The sequence below is a fragment of the Amphiprion ocellaris genome, chromosome 1 (assembly GCF_022539595.1).
Source record: "Amphiprion ocellaris isolate individual 3 ecotype Okinawa chromosome 1, ASM2253959v1, whole genome shotgun sequence".
Lineage (NCBI taxonomy): Eukaryota > Metazoa > Chordata > Actinopteri > Pomacentridae > Amphiprion > Amphiprion ocellaris.
This window is the reverse complement of record NC_072766.1, coordinates 34,636,062-34,656,196: the sequence shown is the minus strand read 5'-3', so window position 1 is coordinate 34,656,196 and position 20,135 is coordinate 34,636,062. Positions and strand designations below refer to the sequence as shown.

The 20,135-nt window shown below is 39.4% G+C and overlaps 2 protein-coding genes across 3 annotated transcripts in view; both read left to right on the top strand.

Moving 5' to 3' along the window:
- LOC111574567 (USP6 N-terminal-like protein) overlaps positions 1-12,466 on the top strand; it is a 45,277-nt gene extending 32,811 nt beyond the window's left edge. For both annotated transcript variants that reach the window (XM_023279247.3, XM_023279257.3), the window contains 7 exons: positions 793-841; positions 2,733-2,853; positions 3,836-3,930; positions 4,032-4,097; positions 6,228-6,327; positions 7,567-7,719; positions 8,594-12,466. In XM_023279247.3, the coding sequence (XP_023135015.2) occupies positions 793-841; positions 2,733-2,853; positions 3,836-3,930; positions 4,032-4,097; positions 6,228-6,327; positions 7,567-7,719; positions 8,594-9,252 (1,243 nt within the window). In that variant the 3' untranslated portion in view covers positions 9,253-12,466. The remainder of the gene's footprint in view (positions 1-792; positions 842-2,732; positions 2,854-3,835; positions 3,931-4,031; positions 4,098-6,227; positions 6,328-7,566; positions 7,720-8,593) is intronic.
- A 946-nt stretch (positions 12,467-13,412) lies between these two features.
- The window catches only part of LOC111574469 (ankyrin repeat and BTB/POZ domain-containing protein 2-like), a 30,235-nt gene continuing 23,512 nt past the window's right edge, over positions 13,413-20,135 (top strand). The window contains exons 1-2 of the mRNA XM_035952370.2: positions 13,413-13,552; positions 15,085-16,014. Of these exons, the coding sequence (XP_035808263.2) occupies positions 15,132-16,014 (883 nt within the window). The 5' untranslated portion in view covers positions 13,413-13,552; positions 15,085-15,131. The remainder of the gene's footprint in view (positions 13,553-15,084; positions 16,015-20,135) is intronic.

Genomic DNA, 20,135 nt, shown 5'->3' with positions numbered 1-20,135 from the left:
CTCTTTCCTTGTCTCCTCTTATTGTTTCCTCTCCATGTTTCCTTCCTTATTCCTCTTCTTGTCTCCTCTTGTTTCTTCCTCTCCTTGTTTCCTTCCTTTTTTCCTCTCTTTGTCTCCTCTCCTTGTCCTCTTGTCTCCTTCCTTATCTCCTCTTCTTGTTTCCTTCCTCGTCTCCTCTTCTTATTTCTTCTCCTTGTTTCTTCTCCATGTTTCCTTCCTTATTTCCTCTCCTTGTCTCCTCTTATTGTCTCCTCGCCTTGTTTCCTCTCCTTTTTTCCTTCCTCATCTCCTCTCCTCATCTCCTTCCTTTTCTCCTCTGCTTGTTTCCTTCCTTATTTCCTTTCTTTGTCTCCTCTCCTTGTCTTCTTGTCTCCTTCCTTATCTCCTCTCCTTGTTTCCTTCATCGCCTCCTCTTATTGTCTCCTCTCCTTGTCTTCTTGTCTCCTTCCTTATCTCCTCTCCTTGTTTCCTTCCTCGCCTCCTCTTATTGTCTCCTCTCCTTGTTTCCTCCCCTTTTTTCCTTCCTCGTCTCCTCTCCTTGTTTCCTTCCTTTTCTCCTCTCCGTGTTTCCTTCCTCATTTCCTCTCTTTGTCTCCTCTCTTTGTCCTCTTGTCTCCTTCCTTATTTCCTTTCCTTGTCTCCTCTCTTTGTCCTCTTGTCTCCTTCCTTATTTCCTTTCCTTGTTTACTTCTCTGTCTCCTCTTCCTATTTCCTCTCCATGTTTCCTTCCTTATTTCCTCTCCTTGTCTCCTCATATTGTCTCCTCTTCTTGTTTCCTTGTCTCCTCTACAGGCAGCAGTCTCTCTTCCATGTCCTCTCTGCATATTCAGTCTACAACACGGTGAGTAGCTGTTTTTTCCCTCCGTCACGTGGGACGTTAAAATACCAGCTTAACTTAATTTAACTGATAGAAATCTTCACTGGACTCTGAGCTTCTTTCTCCTGAGCTCAGGCTTCATTTTCCACTCGAGGTTCTCTGTGAAACTCCCCCAGAACTGTATGTTGTTAATGTGACATTTACTGCTGATGCAGCTCAGATGTTTCTGTCATTGATTTGTTTTTATTATTAGCTGTGGTTTTTCTCCCCCAGAGGTGGCATCAAAACATGTCGATGATATCTAAGGTTTGTTGTTTACAAAGAAATCGCACATTTTGGCGATATCAGTGTATGAAACTGTTTAGCTGTTTCGGTCAGCCACATGAATGCTGGTGCATCGTATTTAGTGATTAATAAATTAGTGCATAAACAACACTCATTAAATATATAAAAAAGTCTGTTGTTTTCAATAGTGTCTCTGCTGATTTCCTGCTCAGAATTGGTGACAACACATGATGCTAAACATGACTGATCCACATTAAGTAAAGTCATGAGTCTGTTTCCTTATTTAAGATAAATTTCTGCATTTTGTTGTTAGTTCCGATTTTTGGATACACAAAAAAGTCTATTACGCTTAAATACATAAAACCACAGTTGATAAAAGTGGTATATTCTCAATTCTTACCTTTTTGCAGCTGATCATTTTTCTTTGGGGGTCACTAAAAATGAATCTTTACGAGAGCAACCGGGATGTTGATGTTTAATTTCATTAAATTGCAAAACAGATACACTAGTAATAAGTAAGCCCTGCTGAAGCCACATCAACACTAACGACAGACTAATAAGATGAAAAAATGATGATGAACGTGAAACTTGTGACTTTAGCATCCAGTGAATATTCTGTTTCACTGGAGAGACAAAAAACAGAAAGCATACCAATCCTCATATTAACGCACGAAACAAAGAGAAATGTGATTTTTCCAGTGTTTTCTGCATCATCATTTCATTGCATTGACTGAAACTCTTTCAGTTCTTGTTAGTTTAATGTCTGCAGAATTACCTCCACCAGCTGCATATCTCAATGAACCAACTAATGCTATATCCGCATAAAATACAGCTGGATGGAAACAGGCTTGAATTCACATTTTGTTTAAACTAATTTTCTTGGAATTCCGTGCTACACTTGGATGAAAGCCGGGAAAACAAAACACCGTATGACGACCTGAATGATTAGTCTGCAGAAAACCCAACTAGCTCTTTAAAAATCGCATGGATTTTAAATAAACCCTGTAAAACCCATTGTTGCAAAAATGCATCAAATTTAAATTTTTTTAATTATTAGTTTTAATTATTTAATTATTTATATCTGAATATATGTATATATATGCAGAATGTTTTTTCTTTTTAATGATTAGTTTTTCTTATTAATATTTACTATATATTTTTATTAATAATTTTATTTTTTATATATATATATATATATATATATAAAAAAAATTTTTGCTCATTTTATCATCATTCTATATTTGGATTTTTCAATGCTAAACAAACAAAACTGCTACACGTACTGTAGCTAACAGTCAGTGCCTCAGTCTAAAAAAGATTTTAAAAATCCACCTCTACAGACACTTCATTGACACTTCATTGTTTTTCTGATGCTCTGTTATTGCTCTTTTTAAGGTTTTGCTGTCTTTACTAATGTTTCATTGTCTTCTTTTTAATTCTTTGTCTATTTTAATGCACCTTGTGACTCCACTTTTGAAAGCTGCTGTAGAAATAATGTTTAATATTGTTGTTATTATATATTATATGAGGAATCCTCTGTGTGTGAGCTAAGCAGAGCTAACTGAGGTTGTAGTTCAGAGTCCTGCAGCGACGTTCAGCCCTGGATGTGACTGTTTTTCTTCCCCTGCAGGAGGTGAGCTACTGTCAGGGTATGAGTCAGATCGCCGCCCTGCTGCTCATGTACATGAACGAGGAAGACGCCTTCTGGGCACTTTCACAGCTACTGACCAACCAGAGACACGCCATGCACGGTGAGACTCATCTGAATGCTGCTTCCTGCAGGTTTTCATCATGTAGTAGCAGAGATAAACGTTGAAGTTTAGTCCAGCTGCTGTAGATCCTGCAGGTCGATGGAGCTGATGAGCTGCTTGCAGATTTGGGCTTAAGTGGGGATTAAAAAGCCCCTTTCTGCTCTGTCTTCCCTCTTTAAGGCTTTTTAGGTTTCTGGGAAAGTAAAATCAGAGTATTTTCTCAGCACCTGAGTGTTGAAGCGTCTCCTGTGACTTTTTTCTTTGGAAAACCAATCAATCTGCAGTTTGTATTCAGCAATGTATGAAGATAAATTAATCTGAGACTCTCTTTGCTGCAGTTTCGTCTGTTTTTGTCTCTGCTGGTTTTGCACAAACGCTGACTGACTCTTGACATGAGGCTTTTATTGAAAAAAATTCAACCCTCATCGTAAAAACACCAGTAAAAGACACTTGTGTGTATATTAGCCTCACCTCATTACCCCTCCAAATCCTTCTCTACATATTTTAATTTTATTCTTAGTTCATGCACAAATTTCTAGCAGTCCAGAACATTTTTTGGGGCCTTTTTTTTCAGAAATACCTCAGCTAGAACATCATCTTTACGTGTCAACTAGCTTATTGCTAACTTCTAACTCCTCTCAACCTTGTAAATCTTCTTTTATGCCTATGTCTGGACTCTGCACTCGATTATTCCACCTGGAAGAGAAGCAACACTAACAACTCTGTAGACAGTAAAAGAATTTAAACTCTTTATAAGCCTCATTTAGAACCTGAAATGGTTGTCAGCTCAGACGACTTAAAAAAGCAAGTTTTCTCTATACTTAACAGAAAATTAATCATGAAGAGTAAATAAATGTTGGATTATTTATCCTCTAGTTCCTCCAGTCGTGCAGATCTTGCAGGATATAACTGATTCATCACTTGTTGATTTGTATTAAGCGCTATTAAATCCCTCCTCTCTGCTCTCTCTTCCCTCTTCCAGGCTTTTTTGTTCCCGGTTTCCCCAAACTCCAGCGGTTCCAGACGCATCACGACCAGATTATCTCCAAACTCATCCCCAAGCTGAAGAAGCATCTGGTGAGAAACATCCCCGCAGAGATACGTGATGACATTTACTGTGATTTCCTGACAGCTTGATGCCCTTCATGGCTTCGCTGATTCTCTGCTTCTGTCTCCAGGACAGAGAGCAGATGTCTACAGGGATCTACAGCACCAAGTGGTTCCTGCAGTGTTTCATCGACAGGGTGAGGAGCCGCTTTGCTTGATGCGTTTTTCCATTTTCCTCTCACACTCTTTTATCTCACCTCCAGTTAATTACATCGTGTTTAAAGTAAGAACTGGACAGAATCTGAGAGCAGCTTGTTAAAACTCATCTTAGGTAATTATCACATCATCAAGATGATTTATTTCTACCTGTCGGAGCCGGATTAAAGTAAAATCTGAATATTTTCTCAGCACCTCAGACGAGGGTTGCACTTCAAAAATATTATTCCAGTCAGTTTTTTTCTAAAAAAAAAACCCCAATAATTCTGCATTCCTTTCCTTTTGTTCAAAAACAGACATGAAAAAAGTGAATCTTTCATTAATTCCTTTATGCAGTAGCTGTTTTTTGGCCTGTTTATGCCTGATTTGACAAAACTTTATTAAATGCCTGTTCGCTTCTCATGCAAACGTGGATCAAAGTGAAGAAAATATTTGTACCATTAAGCACACAAATGACTGAATTTCTTATCTCTATGATAATATGGCACATTGAATGTACAGTATTTTTAATTTTTTTGACCCTTGAAGCCCAACTCCATCCAAATTCGCATCCCTTCTTCTCACCTAAAATACTTTTTCACTGCAGTGACGTGTTGCACATGTTAAATCAAACTGCACATGATAATCACACATCTCTGCAGTGAAGTGTTGGCGAGGAAAAGAAACAATAATTTTGACTAGTTTTAATTATAATTTCAACTTACATCCATCTACACACCCGTTACAACTGCTTGGTTTTTCATCTCTGCATGTAAGTTATTATGTGGGAACCCTTAAGGGAGTAATACAATGATATTTATTCCTGTTACTAAGCACACATTTTTCCCAATTTCTAATCCAGTGTTGTGCTTCTAGGCAATCTCCCCTACACCGTTATGAAAAGAGATCTCTGCTGACAGCATTTTATAGTGAGATACATGTAAAGACAACAATTTTATGATGCGAAATATTTAGTTACCTGGATATAAAGGCTAATATGAGAAATCTACAAATATAATCATATCGAATGATAGATTTGGATTGTGTGGTGGATTGTTTGGACTGTTTTGAAAGAAAAACAAGACAGAGCATAAGCAGTGTTTGGAAGCAGAGTGGTCTAACCCACTATCTTAGTTTTTGAGAAAAATGTGTTCTAAATATTGTGTTATCAAGAAAAATCACATTTCCAAGCACCGCTGTAACGCTACATTTGGGTTGTGGATTAGACCACTTTGCCACTAAAATCTAAACCATAAAATATTACAAATAATACATAAAATTCAGTTTGTATTTTTGTGGGTTCAATCACTCTGCTTTTAACCTCCTCATACATGACTAGACCTTCTAATAATCAGGATAAGAGCTTAAAGTAAAGGAGGTGACGTTACCTTGTAGGGTTTAATGTTAAGCCACTGTCGTCCATTAACAGTTGAATTCACACTCTCTGTAGAACACCTAGTTACACCTTAAAATGCACTATTTTGGCTAAATAATCATAAAGTTGAAACACACTCCCAAGAATATATTTCCAGGATGTTTTTTTCAATCAAAAATTAGTTTAAATCTAAGTTACAGTGCTATAGATTTATTGCACATGTGCACAAACAAATATGTTCTCTGTTGCTGAAAAATCTTCCCTGAGAAGAACCATTTTACAGAAAACAAAAGAAAGCCTCAGTTAGCTGTGTGGCACCCACAGAAACTCAAACTTTATCAGCATAAAGATCTGTGGGAAAAAGGAGTCTGAAAAACACAAGAAGCCCAGGAATCACTGAGAAACTGTCAGATCGCCTTCAACAGATAATTTTACATGATTTCAGCAGAACACATCCTGGTGATATTCGAGCTCGGGGACGTTGCATTAGAGCAGAGCATTAAGAGCTGTCAGGCTAAACTGTTATTAGCCTCCTCTGTGGATGCCCACAATCCTGCGGTGGAGGTCTGGCAGGCTCCGGCCCCTGTCAGCACTTCTCGTCCCGCCGAGTCGCTGTTCTCCGAGGGGCCTCTGAGGTCTGGGAGGGAACCAGACAAACCTCCTGACTTCGGCCGGCAGCACAGCAGCACGTATGTGGAACCGCCGGCGTAAACAAAGCCGGCTAAGTCTCAGTGATGTGGTGTTTGTGATCCTGCAGACGCCGTTCACCCTGACCCTCCGCCTGTGGGACATCTTCATCCTGGAGGGCGAGAGGCTGCTCACTGCCATGTCCTACACCATCCTCAAGACACACAAGAGTAAGCAGACGACCGACAGTTGACCACAAACAGAGAAATCACACCGCAGACGTTAACTGTAGACTCTTATCAACCTCCTGAACTCAAGTGATTCTGACGATTTCTAGCTGTTGGTTTTTTTTTGTGTGTGTGGTTTTTCTAAAGCCCACCGAAGTGAAATTGTGGGAAAGTCGGTGCCTTGTAATTTAGTTACGGAAAACTGATTTTAAAAAAATTATGTGTGAGTTTAAGAGCTGCATAAGCATCTGTAAGAGTCCCAGCTTATGAGAAATCTGTGGCAAAGTCAAAACCCACAGTTGTTGCAGTTCAGTAAAAAACATGTTTGCATATCTGAAAGTGATGCTTTATCTTTTCTTTGCAGTCGTAGTTAAGCTGTCTCCTTCAGGTATTTTCTAACATAGTTTCTCTTCTTTTGTACCGATGATTCAGCCAAGTGAGCCGAGTTTTACCTAAAACTGCTGATAAATTAATGAACTGAATGCCTGTAATATCTCCATAAGGCAAAACAAAATAGTTTTCTGATATAAAGAGGATGGATGGATGGATGGATGGATGGATGGATGATAGACGATAGAGGATGGATGACAGAGGATGGATGGATGGATAGATGACAGACAGACAGACAGATGCAATTGGAGAAATTCTAGGTATCCAGTAGCTCATACTTGTTACATTTGAGAAAAATAAGGAAACTAATGTACAAAGTAATGTACTAATTGTGCTGGTAGAAGAAATAAGGAACACAATGGTATTAACAAAAAAGAGTATTAAATGTTCTATTTTTTTTTAATACCTCATCCAAAACATGATATATCATCTTTAGATGTCAATTAGCTCGCTTACTGCAAACTGCTAACTCCCCTCAACCTTGTAGGTCCTCTTTTCAGTATATGTCTGGAATCTACTTTTGATTCTACCACCTGGAGAACAGAAGAATTTAAGAATTCAGACCCTCTTTAATCTTAAATTTCTTGCTTTTGGGATCTGAAGAAGCATTTGCACTCAGAAATTGCAGTTAGGTCAGACTGAACAAACAGATTGGCCTTTTTTTTTTTTTTTTTTTTTAAACAGAAAATTATTTAACAAAGTTGTCAAGGGTTACATACCATCTGAGCACAAACAGTGATGTTGTGAGGTTTATATCTCAGCTCTAGTCTTATGCAGCTCTTTCAAACACACCACCTGTCAGAGCAGAGATGGTTGTTTTTTGGATTTATCACGTCTTCTGTCTGCGTGCAGAACGTCTGTTGAAGATGTCGCTGGAGGAGCTCAGAGAGTTTCTGCAGGAGAGAATCGCTCAGACTTTCTTCTACAGCGACGACGTGATCATCGAGCAGCTGCAGGCCTCTATGACGGAGCTGAGGAAGATGAAGCTGGACCTTCCTCCTCCAGGTACGCAGCCATTCAGTCATTCAATATGAAATGATTACATAATAACTTCTAGCCTTATGTTTATGGTCTTCACCTTTTGTCTTTTATTCTACTTGTTCTTTCCCTCACACACGTGGTATTTTGTTATTTATCTGGTTGTATTGATTCATTTTAAAAGCTCTTACCAAGTTGAACTCTGTTTCAACACTTTTGCCTCTCTTAAGCTCTTTGTAAACTCTGTTTTAAAAAGATGCTATGGAAATGAATGTATATTTTATTATTATTATTATTATTATTATAAAACAAGCTAATAATAACAACAACAACAACAACAACAATAATAATAACAATAACAATAACAATAATAATAATAATAATAATAATAATAATAAATATGGTCATAAAATTTATCCTGAACTCAATACATGACATGTTGGGAAACAAAATTCCCTAAAAAATACAAGTAATCTGTTGAAAAATGCCCTTTTTAAGATAAAAGCCTATTTATTTCACTATTAGATTTATATATGTGCTTAATGCCTCATTTGTTTATTTGATAGCCATATTTATTTATTTATTTTAGAGGATTATTTGTTCATTTATTTATAAGATTAGTTAAACTTTATTGATCCCTCACCAGAGAAATTTACCTGTTACAGCAGCTAGATACAGATGAGCCTTGGAAGAAGCAATTGCGAAAGTACAGTAAGGCTAAAAATAGAGATATAATTAAGGTATAATAAAGACAATGTGCAAGACATATGGATATGTACAGATATAACATGGTGAATTTACATTTATGGATTTGAATTTGTGTATTTAATGTTGAATAAATCAGTATTCCAGAGGCTAGAACCTTAATATTCACAGTTTTATGCTCCTGCTGTGTTTTCAGGGAAGCCAGACGAGTTGCCTCGTAAGCCGCTGGGTCAGGAGCTGCCGGTGCTGCTGAGTCCGGTCCAAGCCTCCAGAGGGAAGCTGTCCTCAGCCAGCGGGTTCCCCAGAGCGGGCCTGAGCCTCCACATCATCTCCCACCAGCCCGACTCCATCTCCCCGGACCAGAGCCCCTCCAAGGACCCCCGGGATCTGGACGCCGTGGACCAGGAGGACGTCCCGCTGCCTTCCCCAGATCCTATCATCATCCACAGCCAGGCCCCGCTGACCCCCGACGGCTCCCCGCTCACCGGGCCTCCGCCTTACCGGCCGCCAGGGAGCCAATCAGAGGAGGCGGCGGATCATCTATCTGCACTGCCGGACCAGGAAGGAGATGAAACGCAGCCTGACGTCTCTGCGGCTCCTCCCTCACCTCCAGAAATAACCGATGCCTCTACAGACGACACCTCTTCGGCCGCTCCGCTCTCCTGCAGGGTCCCGCGGACTCTCTCAGCTCCTGTTGCCCAGGCAGCCTCACCGGCTTCTGGTCTGACCCAGTCGGAGAGTCTGTTGGCAGCAGAGAGAGCCGAGGACGACTATCTGGCCCGGCTGCTGGAGCAGGCCTCAGCTCTGCCATCCAACAGGAACCAGGACTCAGAGGAAACAACAGACATCTCATGAAAAGAGCACCAAAACACAGATTTATCAAGTGCTCCTATATGTAAAGAGGTTAATTTTGGTGGTTTATGTTAATTTGGTACCACCAGAGAACAACTTATCAGTCAGATTTACAGTGTCAAGCAATAATTGCTTTAAAAAGAGACCAATATTGATCAAATTTGTGACTTTTAAAGAGGTAATATTAATATTATCCGACTTTCTAAAACGTTTTGTAGTGACTGTAAGAAGCAGTTTCCTTCTTTTAAGGTATTTAAATCAGTTTTCATGTGATGCGACAGTCTGACTGTCGCCTCGCTTCCTCTGTAGGTGTTAAACTGTCACCTGAAGTGCAACAACAAACATGTTGGAAAATGTCAGTGAAGATTCTCAGTCATTCAGGTCAACTCACTCGTAGGTGAAGTCAACATGTGTCTGGTCTGGAAACATTCACATTATTTATCGAGGATTTGTGAATTTCAGTATTTGTAGAGATTAATGCCTCCTTGAAGGAAACCTTCACCTTGCTGCAACTAAATCCTGATGTGCCCTTTTCAAAACTCTTTTATTTTCAAGAAAATAAGGCTTTTAAGGATTTTACAAGTCTGTCTTAACACAACTCTCACATGTCCGTCAGTATCCTGAAAGAATGATGAAGATTTATATATTAAAATAACCTAGGCAGGTAATTTACCAAGGTTTTGTGGGTAACGTATAACTGCATCATGATACAAAACTTCAACTTTCTCATAATGATATTCATCCAAACGGAGTACTTTTTTTCTACAAAAGAAAACTAAAAAAAATAAAAAATCAATACCCATTTACAGCGACCACACTTGTGTGAATATTAAAGGCTAGAAATAAACAGCAGGTGGTGCTATTTCTGCAGTTAATGCTATTGAACCATAAAAAATGGAATTAAACCAACTCCTGTCCAACCTCATATGGTAAAAATGACGGCTTGTTTCATGCATAAACCCCTAAAACCCTTTTTTCCCAGTTTACTAATGCACACTATGTTAAAAAAGATGAACATGTTTGATTTAGGAAAGTCTCATCTTTGCAAAAATAGCATTAACATGCTTTTATTTCTTATGTTTTTTGCACAAGACCCTAAACATGTGCTGCTATAGATCAATAAATGGTACATAATACACAAATTAAATGTACTGAAAAATATTTTTGGATTTAGCATCTTTCCAAAATGTGTCATACATAATGTTGGTGAAAGATGCAATTCACTAAGCAGTTTCACACAAAAACAAATAATACTTTACTACTACTTTACTAGTACTTTTTGACAAACTAAGACTTTCTTGACCTGCAAAATTACATGTTAAGATGATTTAATTCATGACACAAAATGCACACTATGCTAATAAACATGAACATATTTGATACTGCAGCATTCAGGAAATCCTCATCTTTTCAGAAATAGTATTAATTGACTTCTATTTTTTTATATATTTTGCACAGCGGCAGCCGAAACGCACACTGTGCAAAGTCAAGACCTGCAGCATTTCAACGGCTAAGATTACATGATTAAAAATATTACACAAATGTACTGAAAAAAAGCTCTTTTCTAGATTGATATATGTGACATGTTTTAAAGAATATGCTCGTGTAATGTTGGTTTTCATGACATGTATTGAACAAGACAAGAGATGTAATTCACTGAGCAGATTCACACAAAAATTAACAGTATTTTACTGTCTTTAGGACAAACTGCACCATTCTTCACTTGAAATATTCTGTTTTAAATTGGCAAATGTGTAATTTACGGCAAAATTCAAACAGGATCAGTAAATCATTTGGCTAATTTTTTCTGAAATAAGGTCACATCAAGTGCCCTCTGAAGGAGCAGGAAATCTTTTTTATACAGTTTAAATGACTGAGTATTTACCGCAAAGGGACGATCTAATGAAACCTAGCTTCACATTGCATCATGGGAAATGTAGGATTCAGTGTTTTTGGAGCTTAACCCACACAAGGAACTGAATATTGTCTTCTGACTTCATGGAAAAGGATTCTACCAACTACAAACTAGACAATTTATGGTTTAAATGGCATATAAATAGCAAATATTAATTTAAAAAATGGACATTTGTGATTATTAAATTTCTTTAAAACTCACTAAAACTCCTGATGTTTGCAGAAGAAATCTCAGCACTGCCAAGATTATTGTGTTTCTAAAGATTTCTCCCTATAATTATTCTATTTTTTTGTGCACAATGGATGCTTTCTTGCATTTTGAGAATTTGTGTTCAGAAACCCACTGACTGACACTGAACTCCTTCAACATCCCACCTTGTTTCCTGTCTGAATTACCTGGAAAGTCCTGTGGAAGGACTGGAAGCCTTGGAGGCGTCGCCCTTTACAACAACAAAAATAAAAAAACATTTTGTAGTTTTATAATAGTTTTGTCAGATAACACAACGTCTGCTCGGTCAGCCTTTGTAAAGCGTTTGCTAGCAGAGTTACACTTTTATTTTTTGTACTAATGTCTCGATGCCTTATTTGGATCGGCTTCAGTTCTCCTGTTGTTGACGTTGAACCTAAATCTGACTCTGAACGAGGGAACTTTCAGGTGTTGACATGGTGAGCTGGCTCACTGTTATGATTGTACTCACTGAAACCTGTTGAGCTCATTTTCAAGAAGTGTTGTTTTTTTTAGCTCAGTAATTTATTGTTTTAATCCTCATTTAAACCGCCGCTCTTGTGCTCGTCTTTTCCTCCTCGAAGGGTGAAAATAGACTTTTTTTTTTTAATGTTGCATACAAGGAACTGGATGCTTCAGATAATTTTAAACTTGTGTTTAGGATTGTACAGTATTGTAGAACCAGTAGGTAAACAGAGTTAGGACAAATCGCTACAGCTTTCTGCTTAGAAATAATGAAACGCTGACATCTTGTGGTGGGTTTAGGTTAAGAGTGTCTCTACATAGATAAACAGTAGAAGAGTAGACATGTAGAAAGGTTTTCCAAATCAGAAGAAAAACTAATCAGATCTTGCATTTGAATGCCATTATTTTGAATTATGTGAATATACTTTATGATATTTGACTGTATTTCAGTGCTAAAACTCAAAATGGTTTGAACAATTGTGTGTCACAGTAGCTGCAGTTGAACAAATTTGCTGGTCTTCAGTGTCTTTAAATGAGATCCTGTTATAGTGACATTGTTGAGGAGCCTGAAGAAACGCTGGAGCTGAAACAATACAACTTTTATCTTCCTTGCTTTTCTGTCTTTTTACTGTGTCTCTTGACTTAAAAGTGTGTGTGTGTGTGTGTGTGTGTGGGGGGGGGGTTTTAAGGGGATTTTTAATATATATGTATCAGACTGACAAGGAAAGACTAAGAATCATATGAAGACAGGGGAAATGCAGTACTAAAAACAACAGAAAGTTAGAATTAGTGTCAAAAATAATTCAGTACCTCAATAAAATCTAAAGCCAACAAGAAACATATATTTTTAGATTCAGTGTGACTTACTCTTTCCAAGTACATCACTACTCTTAAACTCCTCGAGGACAATTAGATTTAAACCACAGGAAATTGCACTCCCTATATCCCCAGAACTTGCCTGGAAAGTCTCATATTTTTAAGTTTTCTTCAGTGTCATAGTAATTATGTGGTAGTTCTCAGTGTATTCAGTTTTGCAAACATACAGAACGTCTTAATAGTAAATTTGACTTACTTAATGTTTCAAAATCTACAAAAATATTGTCTAAAAAATTGCAGAAAAACAGCATAACTCACTGTATTGTGGCAACATCACAATGACCAGCATCTGTTTATGTAAGCAAAGACTTTTAACTGCCAATGCAACATTATTCAAAAGACTATATAGAAAATAGTTTAATATATGTCTATATTTTTAAAAAAATTATTGAACTCGTAGGTACCAAAGGGTTAGGGTTCCGTTAATGTAAATGAAGTCTTTTTTTCTTACTGAGAGAGGTTACAGGCAGTGATTTATTTACTTTTCATCAGTCAAATCTGGCTCTAGTTACAGGTAAATATCACAAATCTTGTACATTTATATATGCCTCTCTTTATTTCAGTGTGTTCTGCACACAAACCGAGCAGAAAAGGCTGAAATAAGTGAATATTTGTTGTTTAATTGTGGTTTACCTGCGGTAAGTGGATTTGCTCATAAAAACAAAGATGGCGGCGTCAACTACCCGGATGTGAAATGGAGTCGCTCTGATTTTAGGAAACTGGATAAAACGCTTAAGTTTTCTCCGACAGACGGATTATTTTTTAATCAGTATGTCTTAAAGGAAAGTCTATATGTATTCTGAAGAGACCTTTGTAACAACGGTAAGTGTTTTAAACTATTTTCTGTGTGCTAGCGAACAAAACTAACCGTTAGCCTGTGACGCTGAAGTCAGATTCCGATTGTACAGATGAGGGAGAAGATTTCTATAAAAAACAGCGAAATCGCCCCCTTTTTTTGCATTTGTACAAATAAAATAACGGTTTCACATATCATAAACCGTGTTTAAAATATTGTAAGCTCTCAGGGAGAATATAATCCAGATTTGACCTATTTAAACACAGTGGTTTTAGATCTTAATCTAATTTGGTCCAGATGTTAGAACAGCACTGGAATCTCACCGTTTTGCTCTTTCACAAGTAAAATAATGGTTTCAGATATAGGACAGTGAGTTCTAAAGAGTCTTATTTGAGATAATCTAATTAAAATATGACCCGTATCTACATAAAGGTTCATAACTGGTCCTGGTCCAATGTGTTCTACATGTCAAAAATATGTATGCTAGCACATAATAAACAGGTGCTAGCTAAGCTAACCTAAGCTAGCCGAAGTTAGCTTGCGATTCCTACAGTTATGGGGAAATTTTAGTGAAACATAAATAAAGCTTCTGATTTAGTTTTTTTGCACTACTGATTTTAAAAGTTTGTTGGACATGTGTGGCAGGGGAAATTGTGATTTTACTGTATTTTCACCTCCCAAACAACAGAACACACCCTCTACCTGTGGCCACAGTACAACCTGATTACACCTGCAGTGATCAGTAAACGTGTGCAGATGTGGTCAACCTGCTAAAAACAAACTGAAGGTTGAGTTTCACATAAATAATGAAGAGTGAAACCTAATTTTCTGTTTCTTTAAATATGTATAAAATTAAGGTTTCACAAAATGGAGACTCAATCTGTCATAGTGTAATGTAAGTTTCCCTTAACTTTCCAAATCTAAATAATAAAAGACAGAACTGTATTAATCTTGAGGGAAACTATTGAAATATAAAGCAAACTTCGGCTTAAAATCTTATCTAGCAGACTTTGACCAATAAAGCAGGTGCACTCAAGCTACTTATATTTACCAGTTTCTTATACTATATAAAATGAAATCTGTGTATAAAGAAATTAATAGTAATAGGATAATGTCACATCATTGAACATTTAAAGGCATATTTTCTTTAGGTTGGTGGTTTATTTCAGTTTTGGACGCTTGCTACAAAATAATTTAATACACTAAACTGGTGGGGTTTTCTTTAAAAGATCACATGAACCAACCTAGCGCCTGCAGGTTGAACACACCTGCAGGCCGTTACACATCACCCCAGCTGCAGTCCTGGTTGGAATCAGGCTGCAATGTGTCCACATGGAGGCGCTAAAGGGAAGCAGGAATCAGTGATTTGTTGATACTGGACTCTGGATGTGATTGGTCCGCTGTGCGTAAATCGCCTCTCATGCCTCTTCAAATTGTGGTTAGTTTTGGCACAGCGGTGCAGTCTGCTGCAGCTGGGTGTTGGCAGCTTGATTTCAGAGGTTTACACCTTAAACTGAGACTGAATCTTAATGGAAAACGTTTGCTCCGTTCTTCACAGTGCGTAACGTGACCAGAGTAGTTAAACGTCCCAAACTTCTCCACATCATGTCCAGCAGTTTGTTGGTGAAAACGCTGGAGGACCTGAGCCTGGATTCAGGTTATGTGGCCGGAGACCCCTGCCCGTCCCTCAGCCTGTCCTCCTCCGGCAGGTCGAGGCAGTCTCAGACGCACACAAGCACCCCTCACCGGGGCTCCTGGTGGCAGCACGCCGGCTCCCTGTACAGCAGGAACGGTAGCTGGGACACGGTAAGCACGCTGCCGGAGGACGCGGCGGACATCCTGGCTAAGTGTCCCTGCCTGCCCGAACTGGAAGAGTATCCCTGGACCGAGCAGGAGCTGCGAGAAGTCGTGCGTAAAGTTGTCAGCTCGGATGCGTCGTTCACCGGGGAAGCAGTCAACCGGCTGTCCGTTCTGCTCCGCCGGGCTTTGGTGCGGATCTCCCGGGAGGCGCAGCGGCTGAGTGAGCTCCACAGGCGGTGCACACGCCTGGAGGTCCAGAGCGCAGTGAGGCTGGTGCTCAGTTGGAGTCTTGCGGAGAAGTGCATCTCCTCCGCCGTGAAGGCCGTCTCCCTGCACTGCATGAGCTCCGGGGACACCGCGCGTCAGCAGGGCAAGTCTGCGCGCTGCGGGCTCACGCTCTCCGTGGGTCGCTTCTTCAGGTGGATGGTGGAGACACGCGTGTCGGTGCGTGTGCACGAGTTCGCCGCCGTCTGCCTGACGGCGTGCGTGGAGAGTTTGGCGGAGGAGGTGGCTGGACGAGGGCTACAGGCGGCGAGGCTGGTCGCGGAGCAGGAGGGGGGACCGGTCGATGGGGTCACCTGCTGCCCGGTGACCGTGGAGCTTCTGGAGGGAACCGTGAACAACGACGCGGAGCTGTGGGGCCTGCTGCAGGCCTACGAGCATCTCATTTGTGGCAAGAATGCAAATGGTGAGTTTAACCACCTCAGTTTTACCACATTATTACCTGAACTACTTGCTATAACGTATCAAAGCTGGTAGCAAAGACAAAACATGACAGTGGTCCCACCTGCAGTAAATTTACTGTCAATTTATGTTAGAAAGATTCATTCAAACTATCAGTCTGTTGCTAGCTCTTGTGTAAGGATTTGCCCATGTCTCTGTTTTACATCATTTTAAAATGGTTATTTTTAGGTTTTGAACTGTTGAACATACAAAACAAACAATTTAAAGAATTAACATCTGATCTTTGATATTCTGTGGTGGACATTTTACCAAATTTTGACTATTTTATGGAAATCATCAAGCACAACTGACGGATGAATCAGAATCAGAAGCATCGCCCCCAAGAAAAGTGTGTTTTGAATTCACATGTGACTTGATCTCACATTGTCAGGAAGAGTTCACAGGCCAGGCTGCTCTTTATGTTATTATTGTCCCTCATTGTCTTCTTTCTCCTCTATCATCCCCTCATGTCATAGCTTGTGAGAAAGTTGAAGCTACTGGGATAAAAACAATCTCCATGTTGTGTAACTTCCATCAGTCTTTCTAAAAATCTCAAACCAGAAACTGTTTCTTGCCACTACACTGAACTGCCAGCATTTGTCACTGTACAGCAGCTAAAGCTCCTGTGGGTTTGTTATAGTGCACTAGTGGCTGAGGCTCATGGAAAATGTCCATTAAATGGAGCTGACCCCACTTCCTTCAGAGTCCTCCGTTGAAACTGGGTGGTATTACAGAGCAGGCAAGTTAATGATGCAGTCAAATTACTGAGAGAAGTTTGTAGATAACAGCAGTAATAATGATATTAAGTACCGGAAGCTTTAGAAGTCTAGCAGCAGTGTGGAGACGGTCATTAGAAAACCCCTTAGAAAGGAAACTGGTGTTTTTGTTATTAACAAACATGGAAGTAGAAGATCCTTAATGATAGATGTCTCTCCTAGTCTTTCTAGGTTATGCCATGTGTGTTGTGGTTAGTTTTAGTAGAACACATTTCCTCTTGCATAACTCCAAGTTCTTGCATGTGGATTTAGTATATTGGCCTTTAATTGAGTACAAGATGGAATTTGGTTTGTGTTAGCTTGAAAACCTGATTTAATTTGATCTCACATTCGGCTAGTAGGCTATAAAGAATTTCATGACTCTGCTTTTATAAGTGAAGAGACTGCATCTGGCTTGAGTTTGCTAGATCTATAAATCAATTTAGAAGAGAGAAAGTGTCTAAAATAGAAAGGGATTTGACAGTTTTAGTCATCAAACAATTCAACTAATGATCCTGCTCCTCTGCTGTGTTGTACTGATTCTCTGACTACTTGGATTCATTTACAGTTTTTAAATCAACTGAAATTAGTTGTAAAATCTAAAATGGATGCTGACGAAATCTCAGTAGATAAAAGTTAATGACTGTGATTGATCACATTAGCATTTAAAAGAGTAGTTTGAGTAGTTGGGAGTGGATGTATTCATTCAACCTGTCCCACTGATGTTATTAAGGAGATTAACATCAGGAGCAGTCATTACAGAAGTATGTGTCTTTAGCTATCAGTTACACCCATTCAATCGTAGCTTAAGGTTTTTAAAGCTACAGTCAAGTGAGTTCAAAACAGTGGGTTTAAATTGGATTAAAATGATATCAGATCTGTGCTTGGTAAAAGTAGATATCCTTATGCTGGGTGCCAGGTACAACAACTGATTTGCTGTTGTGCATCATAGTCAACAACCTTGGATACAGATTGCCAATTCGCTGTGATCATATTAATCGCTTGTCTTGTTTGTTAACAGAATGTTGAAGTGATGCAGGTTTGAATCTCAGTTTTCTTAGAGCTCTGTTGCTTATGTGAAGGAAACTCACATAATTATAACAACGTGAATGTATTTAAAGATGGATGCCCTGACAGGTTCAAAAGAAGTGGAGCCAAAAAAATCTCAAAAATGGGTGTGATTTGCCTGTTTTACATTTTACTTTTCTATTCTAGTTTTGTTTTAGCTTTCATTTTTAGTAATGTTTCAAACTTATACCTCATAGCTTTTTTTATTAGGCACTAAATTTATTCTGATGTTATGCATTGTTTGCTGAGCAGTATCTGACACAAGACTTTCCTTCAGGGTTATTAAATTTCTGTATCTAAAACAGAGTCTATGCAGTAGGGTGGAGATGAGGTATCGAGATGCCTCTTGCCCAGTTAAGAGTAGAGCCAGTCTATGGGGGAAAGTATGTTGCTAGAATGTAACTAGCTCTCTGGGCAGTTACTGATCCTTTGAGAAACTAGATGACTGTACAGTGAGTCCACAACAGTCAAGATAGTGGTGTGTGTGGTCACATTTAGGCCAAGCAAGAGGTAGGACTTAAAGACCTCATCCCCAATCACCCCTCACATCTGTACAGACACAGGTTGTAAATGACGTCACCATTGAAAGATGGCACAAGACCTCAATAAGATGCACAACATCCTCAATAATGGAAAACAGAAACTTTGTAAAAGCAGAGCTCTCATATTGGATTGCCTTACAGTGTCAGTAAGGGTCACATAAGTGGTAATTGAAGACAGGCAGTGTGACCCATATACAATGTTATGTTTTACAGTTGCAGCAGTCTGTTATTTGACTGCATGTCATTGCAATTTTCTACTTTTGTAGACTTTGTTTGCTGACTTCTGGTATTGGTAGCATCTCTACTCCAGGTACAAATAATAGTTCTTTCCTCGTCCTCTGGACTCCAATTTCATTTTCAAAGTTCAAACTCTCCAAAGATATGAGCCTGAACCTGGTGTAGTCCAGCTCATAGGTGAGCTCAGAGCAGCTTTTCACTTTGGCTGAAGAATTTGAAAACAGTCTTGTAGTGTAAAAGTCTGCACATCCATCATTTAGCAGAGTGCAGGTCAAACATCCAAGCGAAGCTGCAGGGACACGAATAAACAAAATCTCAGAGCTTTTTCAATTTGAACCTGGCAGATTATGTGTCCAGCCCCAGCAGGTCATAACATAAACATGGTAAACACAACCCCACTCACAGAAGCTCCATGTTTCGCTGCCTCCTGCCTGCTGCATGCTAGGATGCTGGCTTCGAACCCCCCACCTCCCCTCCCATGAGAACGAACAGGAAGAAGCGGGTGCAGTAAATGAGTGAGTGTTGTTAGCCTCTGACCTGCACAGGCGACACAAAGGAGCTCTCTTTCCCGCTCAGGAGGCAGCAGGGCAAGAGGTTCACGCCTCCCAGTGCTGTCTGCTGGGCTAAACAAACAGCCAGACTGGTCAGGAGAGGCAGTCAGTCATCCCTCTCCAGGAAAACACTCACAACACACACTCTGTTAGCCTGTCCAGGTTTTAATAAAGATGCTGTTAGAGCACAGAGCGGCTGAATTGTTCCTCCTGATCTCATGATAAAAGTAAATCCCAGCGGTGAAATGTGAGAAAGTGTTTCCACTCTGCTGAGATCCTGCTGAGGGTGTCCAAAGACACAGCTTGTAATGTCATTATCTTCCACGATCAGTACAGAAATCAGATTTACATTACCACTGCACACAGTCATGTCTGCAGAGATCAGATTAAGCCATGTTTCCTCCCTAACCGTTAGTTTTCCTTCTTGTATAAAGTCATTTTCTGCTTGTTTTGTGGCTAATCATTTGCTTTGCCTCTACATCCGTCTTCATCCAAAGTCTCCGACAAACTTGGAGCTTTTTTCCTGCTATTTTTTGCACAAATATTGCTGCATATAAACAGAATGACCTGCTGGTTTTTATTCATGCTTATGGTGCAAAAACATACAACACTGGACCTCAGGACCTCATATTGCTAGAACTTCCACATGTTACTGATCAGTTGCATTGGGCATTTAGAGCTGAAAAAAATGTAGCCTCTTCAGCCTCCTTAGGTCTCAGGTAATCTTCAGGTGCATCCCAAGTTAGTGCAGTAGAAAGTATCGTTGCATATCGAGACAGATTAATGGTTGAGATGTGTCATTTGCTGCCTGGAGGTTTTTGTATTTAGAGTCTGTGGTGGTTAGTTTGTCAGCTTTGTGTTACACTGAAGAGGAAATGGAATCAGACAGCTGGATAAAGTGTCTGATGTGGAGTCAGATTATAAAGATGGAGC